The following is a 10,440-nucleotide window of genomic DNA, read 5'->3' as shown; positions in this document are numbered from 1 at the left end:
AATGATTGCATCATCTCTTCATTAACAATATGTTAACATTAATAGCAGCAATATTAACAAAGCCTATTTCTCAAAAAAAAAAAAAGCCTAAAGCTAGAAGAGACCTAAATGGTAAAAGCAAACAAATACCCTCACAGACCTCACCAAGGTCTCAAGCTCACGAAAAGTTGATACGTCAACACATGATTTGAGGCGGCACATTTCTAATGTTAGCATTGCAAGTTAAAGCAATTGAATAATGTTGCATAAAAGAGAATCTTTGAAGATAAAGAAGAATCTGGGGAGGTGTTGTGGGAGAAGATCAGATTTTGGGTTACTATGTGTGTGTTCAAAGTAAAAGAGTTCAAAGACATCTTCTCAGATAATGTTCGTAATTGGCAGTGTATTTAGTAATATGTTTCTAAAATTCTTATCTTTCCTTTTGAATGGTTTTGCCTTCTCTAAATTAGAGTCTGGCTTAGTTTTGGTTCTGTTAGTTTCAGGAGTTTGTTTACATTTCTTCCTGTTTTTGCTATAGATTTCTCAAGAGCTTGCTCCTATACCAGACTCTATATTTCCATATTTCCATAATCTCCTTTCTAGATTATTATCAGTCACAATATAAGTTGTAATTGTACAACTATGTTATGCATTTTCTTGTTTATAATAACAAAATTTTATTGAAGAATTCAAATAAGAAGAACATCTAGGAATTGAAGCTAATTCAGAGAATGATTATGATAACTAAAATGTAATAAAAGCCAAGAGAAGACAGAAGAGTCAACAACATTGTAAGAATAAAAAATAATAGTACTTGAAACAGGAGTAGTTTAGAAATATATTATTAAAATGATATCTAGACACCAGATGAAATTGATGATGGTTCCACTATAACAGCTAACAAAACAGTTGCCCAACATTAAATTTTTAGCATATTTAGAAACTGTAGCTGCTTCAACCTCTCCACACATAATTAAAGATGCCAAAAATTATCAAATAGAACATAAGAAATTCAAATTTAATAATTCAATATTTCTGCAAATTTAAACATTAAAGGAATTACTAAGCACAGAGTTTAAACCCGTCCAACAGCTAAAATATTTGGTATATGTGCTCATAATCACAATTGGTGGAGGGAGAAGAACAAAAATTATTCCCATACTTCCCACTTCCCAGGCACCATAATCAGCTCTAAACATAAAACTCCAAACAAGCTGGACTGTTTTGTTAAATGGGTAATCACATGCATGTATAGCATTACTAAATTATATTCATATTTCATTACATGCATTTAAAAAAATCCAAACAGAAAAAATTACAAGCGGTATCATTATCAAAGCCTACCAACCTGTTAAAATGAGCTTAATTTATAAGGTTTTAAGAATGGTCTATTTTTCCCAACCCAACAACCAAAAAAATATTTTAAACCATTCAAAAGATTCTGGAAAAAAATAATTATTATTGGTATAAATCACCAAAACAAAATACAAGCAAGAGACCCAAGTACCCACAGCCTTACCTTGAAAATTACCATAATGCTTCAAACGTCATGAACAAGAGCTAAAGCTAAACATCCCTAACAAGCTTCTCAACCTGAAATAATACATTCAAACAATGTGTTCATGCACTAACTGACCAATGAGTCAAAATAGTACCAAAAGTTACTAGTGCACTTACAGTTTCTTGTGTACAAACTCTCAAGATTTCAGCAATGCATGTCTCTGCTGCTTTACGAACATCTGATGATTTATCCTGGATGAAAATTTCATAAAGTCATAACCAGAAACAATGGAAAGGGAACTGGCATCATGATTCTTACATCTCTATGCACATTATTGTTAGCATGGAAATATTCTAGCAATGCAAACAAGTAAACAGAATATTTCACTATTTTTGACAAGTCAGAATTACCGTCAGAGCAGAGGAAGCTGGCTTTAGTAGCTGTACAGCATCAGGAAATTCAGTTAACCCAGATACTTGTTTTGAAAACCACTCAAAAAGATCTTTGGGCCCTTTCGTACCAAGTTTTGCATCTGTCCAAGCTGCTGCAATGTAAGGAACCTGCAAGAAGTATACAATCATGCCACCTGAGACAAAAAAACTAAACAGCTTCCACAGCGTAGAGCAAAAAAAAAACTTACCATTTTATCAAGATGAACAGCAGAGAGCCAAGAATCTAAAGTATTCAATGTGCATTCCCTCATATGCTTTTTATTGTCACCCAAACATTTCAAAACATCCGCTAAAATGCCCTGAAAGAAATCAATACACTCACATTCAAATTTAAAGAGTACACTACATAAAATTAGCAATCATGAATTAGAAATCAACCTTGCTTGCTTTCTCAACAGCTGGACCCATTGCGCATGCAACATTGCCAATGCATGTCAATGTTGCCATGACTAAATTTTTGTTGCTGTCACCTAGACGACCCCTTAGAGCACCAAACAATTCAGCTGAAAATAAACATTAAACAATAATTAACAAATGGGAGGATATAAAGGAGGCTGAATAGCATGTACAATAATAAATAATAACAATAGAGGGAGAGAGAATTTAAACACATGATAGAGTGTACCAGTTCCTCTGCTTTCACTCTTCTCGTCAATAAATCTAATTAGATCCTGCACCAAGTCATTAAATAAATAGTCAAATCCCCGCATATTCAAACCCAGCCAGCAGGTTGTCTGCAATTTCAAATGTAAAATAACAATTTTCAAATCCCTGCATATGCTTTATAAAGACTTCAGTTCATGCTAGCAGAAAACCAACATAGAAGCAGACATTTATATTGGTTTTGGTACTAAATCTATCCCAGAATAGAGTAAAAGTTCTTGCCACCACTTTCATTTGTTATCTTGAAAGAAAAATAGTTTATAGGTTAATGAAAATATTATAATCAAGGTGCCAACTCATCCACCAGAATTATTGTGGGGAATAAACACACTTACATGCCTGCTTAAAGCGTGTATGTGTGTGTATATGTGTAATTATCTGTGTACTAGTTTCTCATACCGCAGCACACAAATTACTTTTCTCCTCTTCATTGCAAAACAAGAAATATATGGGGTCCTTTTATCTACTGACCAAACAAGACATAGGGAATAGTAAACAGAGCAGTGTTGTAAATATAGTGTTGGGTTATTCGGAGACATTATACTTATGGACAGAGCAGCTACTTGTTATTTTCATGGGTTTTGTTGGCTATAACAGTACTAGAAGACCCTTCATGGAAGAAACAAGTGTCCTCAACCATGTATTTAAACATCATTTTTAACAAAAACAAGTGTCGTATATCTCACATTTCAATGCCAAATTAAGAAGCATACAAAGTCAAATTAAGAAAGGATTCAAGGCCAAGAATCCCATTTACTCATTTACAAGCAATTACTCATATATCTCATTGAAGCATTCTGTCAAACACCTTTAATGCATTATTTAAAGCTTAGTAATATATACTTTAAAACAGCAAGCAAGTCCAGATACGTCCTATATTCACTCTTTCTCTCTCTTTCTTTATATATATATATATATATGAGTTTAACTTATATGTAAACATTTTTTCTTATCCGAAAACACACCAAAAAACGAATATATATATATATATATATATGAGTTTAACTTATATAAATTGATTAACAAAGAGAAAATATGATTGATGAATAATTAAATCAATGATGAAAAAACCAAAAACGAAATTACAGTAAAAACTTAGAGTGATGAACAATTAGAATCAGAGACTGTACCGTAAAGCTCCTTCGTTGTTCTTCGCGGATTGAAACAAGAAATTTCAACTGTAGTAATTTCGTCTTGAATCAGAGAAACCCTTGACTCGAATGTGGTGAAGCCCTTCTCAGGATTTGTCTTTCGTGAAGGGGAGTGAGAGACCGAGAGAGCTACTAGCCTACGGGAATGACCGAGAGAGATAGACCGAGAGAGCTACTAGTACTAGCCTTCGTGAAGAGAAAGATTGAAGAAGAAGAAATGGGTAAGGGGAAATGGGTACACGGGAAACTAAAAAAAACTTAGGGCCTGTTTGGCATTGTTTTCTGTTTTTTGCTTTCAAAATTTTGTTCTCAAAAATGATAACAGAAAACTATTTTTGTAGTTTTCAAAAAATAAGAGGTGTTTGGTTAATGTTTTCTAAAAATAATTTTTTAGTTTTATTTTTTTTTAAATCTTAAATAAAAAAATTAACAAATATATTTACAAAGAGAAAAATATTTTAAAAGTTTGTAATAAATAATGAGATAAAATAATTTGAAAGAAAAAATGATGAAAAATAAGAAGTAAAGTTATGAAAAAAAAATTGAGAACAACAGAAAACAACTTTTTGTTGTTCTCAAAATTTTCTGTTTTTTGTAACTTTGTTTTTAAAAATTGTTTTCTGAAAACAATGCCAAACACCCCCACTTGTTTTCAGAAAACAATTTTTAGCTTTTAAAAACAAAAAACAGTTTTTTAATTAAGGTGCCAAACACCCCCTTAGTCATTTTGGTTGGCGGTATTTTATTTTACTTTGCCGCCCGAAATTTTTCACATATACAATAACTCATTTTAAATACTATTATAATCATGTGTTATGGTAATGGGTGTTTGGTGTAGTGGGGTGTGTCGTGGGTGTGGAGAGGCCCTCGGGTGTTGTGGGTGTGGAGGGGTACGGGGAGGGGGGGCTCGGCTGGGTGGTGGCATGGTTGGTGGGGGACGGTGGCCGGAGGGGTAGCGGTGGCAGGTTGCAGAAGAAGAAGAAGAAGAAGAAGAAGAAGAAGAAAGTGATGGAGGAGGTGTGGTACAAGGGCTGATATCGCTATGACTTTTGCTGGCGTGTTTTGCCTCGCTGGCAAAAGCCAATTCGCTCACCGGGAAAGGTAACACGAGAAACCCTAAAGTAAAATGATGTTTTGATTAATTAACCTTATACCGACGCTTTTTCCTTTTGCCTGCGTGTTGGGGCTCACTGACAAATGTCTTGCCCATTTTAAACGTGGGCGCTTGCCGACGAGCTTCACCTACCTTGTCAGCAAAAGTCCCACGTGTAAATTGAGGTACGTGGGACTTTTGCCGACACTTTATATCGATGGTAAAAGTGTTTCCATTGGCAAAAGTATAATCAACACTAACAATTTTTTACTGATATTTGTAACCTCAAAGTTTCGAGAGACAATTGCATGTTTGATTAAGATAAAAAATACTAATCAAATCTTAAGGCTGGAGTTGATCAGACGATTATTGTGAGATCGAGATCAAATAATAGAAATCAGAACACTCTAACTTTTAACATTCAAGAAGAACAGTGATACTTACTTCAACTATTTATATTTAAACACTCATGACTCAATCAAACCATTTACAATGTTTTATCTAACTAATAATTAGCTAACGTTGCACGAAATTACTAATTCGTAGTTCGATTAACAACATTACACACATACCATAACACTTTAAGCACTAACAGTTAATGAGAACAGTTATTAATGTTAGAGAATATGTATCCTAAAACACTATATGTACAATCAAAACATTGATTAGTTATAAAATAACATTTAATTATCAAATGTCACCACAAACTATGATGTCATGGTCAAATCAACACAGATCAAACCGGTTTAAATTCAAATTGTTAAGAAAACACTATTAGTAAGTTGATATGTTAATCTCGGAACAATTCGGAAGAAATCAAACCGTTGACTGCGTTTTCCAAACTCAAAACATATAGAACGATGCAAGTTTAATTAAAAAAAAAAAAATTGTACAAGTTAAAAAAAAAATTAATAATTCCAAACTGGAAAACTTTTGTTGGCATAAAACAATACTTTGCCCAGCGAGGTTAAGACATTTCCTGTCAAAAGTTGTAAACCTTTCCTGGCGATATACACACTCACCACCAAAAGTGTATGCAAAATTCCTATTAAAATCTAATCACTCTTTGCCGGTGCGTTTTGTGAACATCGTCGGCAAAAGTTAAGTACATTCGCTGGCAAACAAAATCGTCGTAAAAAAAGTGGACTTTCACTAGGGAGTTTCACTAAAATTGCCAGCGAAACAATGAGATGTGTCGGGAAAAGTCTGATTTCTTGTAGTGGCATTTTTAAAAATATATAATATTTTTATAAATTGAATTGATATATGTTTTATTAAAAAATATTCTTACTTACAATGTTGTTTTATAATTAATATTAATAATTATATTATTTTGATTATCTTGATATTATCAATTTTTATTATGCGTACACAACATACTTATTTTGTGCCCCTAGCAATCAAAAGTTAAAATAGAAAATGATTATTTCTCAAAAAATAAAATAAAAAACCAAATTGAAAGTTATTAATTAATGAGAAAAATAATAGAAATTAGAGTAATTATTCAATTTTACATGCATCTATATTTGATCAAAATGTTGATTGACATTTTCACTTTTATAGTTGTTTTGTATTTGTTTCAAGAATTTTTGACTGTTTATGATCAGTTGGGCTATTAAATACCCTTTAAAGGTATTGGTCTTGAACAACTAATCGAAGGATAAGATATAGCGTGCAACAGTAATATTGATATAAAACTTTTCTTTAATTTACAAAAAGTCTAATAAAATTTCATAATATACAAAAAACCTAAAGCAAATTACTACTACATGCACCAAAAAACAAAACAATTCGCAGGCGCCCGACCAATAAAATAAAGAAAAGAAAATGATATGATTGATGCTCTCGTACAATATATATATATATATATATATATATATGCATCATTGTTTATTTAATTTTATTTATAAAATTTATTAATTATTTTTATTAAATTTATATTAATGTCATATAAATTTTAAATAAATATTTTATTTTAATTAAATAATCAATTTATTTTTATTTAAGTTTATGTTTATTATTTAGGAGTGACAACAAAAGATTATATATTATATATTTAATGTAATATTAAATATTCAACGTGGATTTTAAATTTAAGTTTTTGGCTAGTTTTTTTTTAAAACAATTTGTTACTAATTCACAGTAAATTATACTATATGTTTAATATAATATTATTCTACTAAGTGAGTTTAAATTTAATTAAATTTTATTTAAGTTATAAAACATATGATTTTATTATTTTTAAATAATTATCATTATAAAATATCTCAAAAATATTAAATTTTAATGTGTTTAATTATTAATTATTTTTAAATAATTATCATTATAAAATATCTTAAAAATATCATATTTAAATTTGTTTAATTATTAAATATTTTAAAATAATTATCATTGTAAAATATCTTAAAAAAATTCTATTTTAAATTTTTTAATTTTTTAATTTATTTTATTTAAGTTTAAATGTTTACAAACTACAATTAAATATAAGAATATTATGTTAAATATAAGAATATTCCGTTAAAGTTAACATTAAAAAAATAAAAAACTGTTAAAATAAAAAATTTATGATATCTACACACTTATTATATAGAAGAGATATATATTTTTATAAATTAGATTAAGCATGTTTTTTTTAATATAAAGGATGAATATTTTAATAAAAATTAAGATTATATATACATACTATATGCTATATTTACAATAATGATATTTTATGACATTTAAAGTTATACTAATATAATTATTAATTATTATTATTATTATTATAATAACTATATTTTATAATATTTAAATTTATATTAATAGAATTTCTAAATTAATACTTATTCTTTACTATTTATTTGGCAGGAGACCATAGCAATGAGAACAGTTTCTTCAACGCAGTCCAGGAAGGTAAATGGAATGAGGCAAAGAAAATTTATAATAAAAATCCAGGCATATTGAGGGCAACCAGTCTAAATTTTGGCAAGTCAGCTCTTCATATTGCTTCCGTAGCGGGACACGCCCATATTGTTGAAGTGTTAGTTGAGTTAATGGAAGAAAAAGAATTAGAACGAAGAGGAATCTTGGATGGCTTCACAGCTCTTGCTGATGCTACAATGAATGGAAAAGCAAATATAGCAAAGTGTATGGTAGAAAAGAACTCTAAAATTGTGAGTATTCCCACCGAGACTGGAATGATTCCCGTTGTGCTTGCTCTTGCATATGGTAACAAGAGCATGGCTCGCTATCTCTACCCCGTTACACCCTTGGAAGACTTGTTACCAGAGAAAGGTACAAATGGGGCAAGTCTCTTAACCTATGCTATAAGAATGAAACAATATGGTAAGAGATCGATTGATCATCCACAACATAAACAAAGAATACATATATATATATATATATATTATTATTAGGTACAAAGAATACATAGTAGTGGAATAACAACACTATACGTACGTACAGACATTGCTTATCATTTGCTGGATCGTTGCCCAAGATTGGGTTTTGCATCAAACCATAGGGACAGATGCCCTCTTTTCGAATTGGCCTGCACATCCTCTGCATTTCTTAGTGGAACTCAACTCACATTTTGGCAACGCTGGATATATAACTATTGTTAGTCACATCAACTCTTTTTTCCTCTTACATATGATTATAATATAACGGTTTTTTTAGGTAATTAATTAATTATGATTCTTTGATGCATGTATGTATATATATATATATATTTAGGTATATGCATACCAAAACATGGGCAGCTTTCCCAGCAAAGGAAAAGACATCCACAACATAAACAAGTCAACCATAACAACTGCTCTTTTCCTATTGATGTTCGAGATGATGATGTCCAAACAAATGAGAAAAATATGGGTACGTATACATATTACTATTTCTCTAATCTTATACATTAATTAATTGTTATTTGTTTGGTTTGATTTTTTAATTCTTCTCAGTTGACCGTGAATTACTTTCATGTATTTTGCATCATTTACGTTGATATATATATATATACATGTATATATATGCTAAGTAACAATAATATAAATTTAATGTCGTATAGGTATATTGCATCTGCTAGCTTCAAAACTCCTCAAGCTTTTAGGTAACTGTCTTGAAAACCTATTCATACTATATCTGAAGTTATGAATCTATTGCTTAATCTACAGAAATTAATATTATTATATCTGAAGTTACATATATAAATTTTCTTCATCATTATTATTTGATCTAGGAATAAGAAGAATTTATGACTTGAAATAGGTCCACCACCATTCCTTTGAACTCCTGGATCTGATATCCAAAGAGATTAAAGCTTTGGACCCAAAAATGGTTGATTCCTTATGTGAGGCACTATATGAAGCAGCGGGTAGAGGAAATGTGGAGTTTTTTGTGAGCGTGCTGCAAATGGTTCCTGAACTCATATGGCATCAGAATGAAAAGGGGTCGACCATTTTCATGCATGCTATCGAATTTCGTCAGCCCAAAATATTTTCTCTCCTACATGGCTTTGGTTCTAAACAAGCAATGGCTACTGAGACCGATAACAGTGGAAACAATATGTTACACATGGCGGGACTATTGGCACCACCCAGCCAACTTAATAAAATTCAAGGTGCAGCCTTACAAATGCAAAGGGAACTACAATGGTTTAAGGTACGTACGTATATATAATCACAAATATAACATTACATATATATATATATATATATATATATGCTCATCGATCATTAGCAAATGTAGGAAGTAGAGAGAGTCATGACAGCTGACCGTTTGGAAAGTAAGAATGATAAATCGAAGACACCACGAGAGTTATTTACAGAAAGCCACAGTGAGTTGATGAAACGTGCAGAAGAATGGATGAAAGATACAGCCTCTTCTTCAACTGTTGTTGGTGCTCTCGTTTTTACAGTAATGTTTGCCGTAGCATTCACTGTGCCTGGGGGAAATAATCAAGATTCAGGTTATCCTATTTTCTTAGGACGCAAACTATTCGACATTTTCATCGTATCAGACGCCATATCACTCTTTTCTTCTGTGGCTTCAGTCTTAATGTTTCTAGCAATCTTAACATCGCGTTACGCAGAAGAAGATTTTCTCAAATCCTTACCCACAAAAATGATGATAGGCCTTACCACACTTTTCGTATCACTTGCAAGCATGACTTTAGCATTTTCTGTTGCGCTTCTCATCATGGTTGGCAAACAAATTTGGCTTAGAAATTCAGCCATTGTTTTAGCATTCCTTCCTGTCATCTTGTTTATATGGCTCCAGTTTTCCCTCATTTTTGACATGTTTATGTCTACTTATGGTCCAAGCATTTTTTATACGAAAGTTGATCGCTGGTTAATACGTTAACCTTTTATATTTTATCAATGCAATCACCATTTATCTTTTAAAGATTATAGGATATCATGTTGAGTTATGTACAATAATTTGCATTTATGTACGTAATGGATACATCATACATTTTTCTAATTTGTATTGATTAAATACAAAGTATATGTTTTGTAACTTTTGATGGTAGTACTATATTCCCAATACTCTGCCTGAGTTAGTTAGTACTATGTGGTACACAAAAATTTTAAATTTAATATATTAAAATTAATGCCTATGTGAATT

At 31.0% G+C, this 10,440-nt stretch overlaps 1 protein-coding gene and 1 long non-coding RNA gene across 2 annotated transcripts; one reads left to right on the top strand and one right to left on the bottom strand.

Annotated features, from left to right (window-relative positions):
- Positions 1–1,998: 1,998 nt before the first annotated feature.
- Positions 1,999–2,589, bottom strand: LOC133793876 (uncharacterized). The gene is made up of 4 exons (XR_009875004.1): positions 2,558–2,589; positions 2,311–2,435; positions 2,121–2,231; positions 1,999–2,040 (listed from the first exon to the last, which is right to left on the bottom strand). It is a non-coding gene; the product is annotated as an uncharacterized LOC133793876 (long non-coding RNA).
- A 1,302-nt stretch (positions 2,590–3,891) lies between these two features.
- LOC133795611 (uncharacterized) lies at positions 3,892–10,184 on the top strand. Its single transcript, XM_062233065.1, has 7 exons — positions 3,892–3,967; positions 7,687–8,163; positions 8,284–8,436; positions 8,554–8,691; positions 8,988–9,010; positions 9,082–9,474; positions 9,562–10,184. The coding sequence occupies exons 1-7, from the start codon at positions 3,892–3,894 to the stop codon at positions 10,174–10,176; spliced, it is 1,875 nt and encodes a 624-aa protein (XP_062089049.1). The 3' UTR covers positions 10,177–10,184.
- The last annotated feature ends 256 nt before the right edge of the window (positions 10,185–10,440 follow it).

This window comes from Humulus lupulus, chromosome 8 (assembly GCF_963169125.1).
Source record: "Humulus lupulus chromosome 8, drHumLupu1.1, whole genome shotgun sequence".
NCBI lineage: Eukaryota > Viridiplantae > Streptophyta > Magnoliopsida > Rosales > Cannabaceae > Humulus > Humulus lupulus.
The sequence above is the reverse complement of the archived record's forward strand: the minus strand, read 5'-3'. Positions and strand labels throughout refer to the sequence as shown.

Excerpts from the sequence above, each read along its gene's own strand:
- LOC133795611 (XM_062233065.1), top strand. The coding sequence starts at position 3,892 with ATGACCGAGAGAGATAGACCGAGAGAGCTACTAGTACTAGCCTTCGTG. Across the intron at positions 8,164-8,283 it reads TATAAGAATGAAACAATATG|ACATTGCTTATCATTTGCTG; the intron begins GTAAGAGATCGA and ends ACGTACGTACAG. Across the intron at positions 9,475-9,561 it reads GGGAACTACAATGGTTTAAG|GAAGTAGAGAGAGTCATGAC; the intron begins GTACGTACGTAT and ends TAGCAAATGTAG.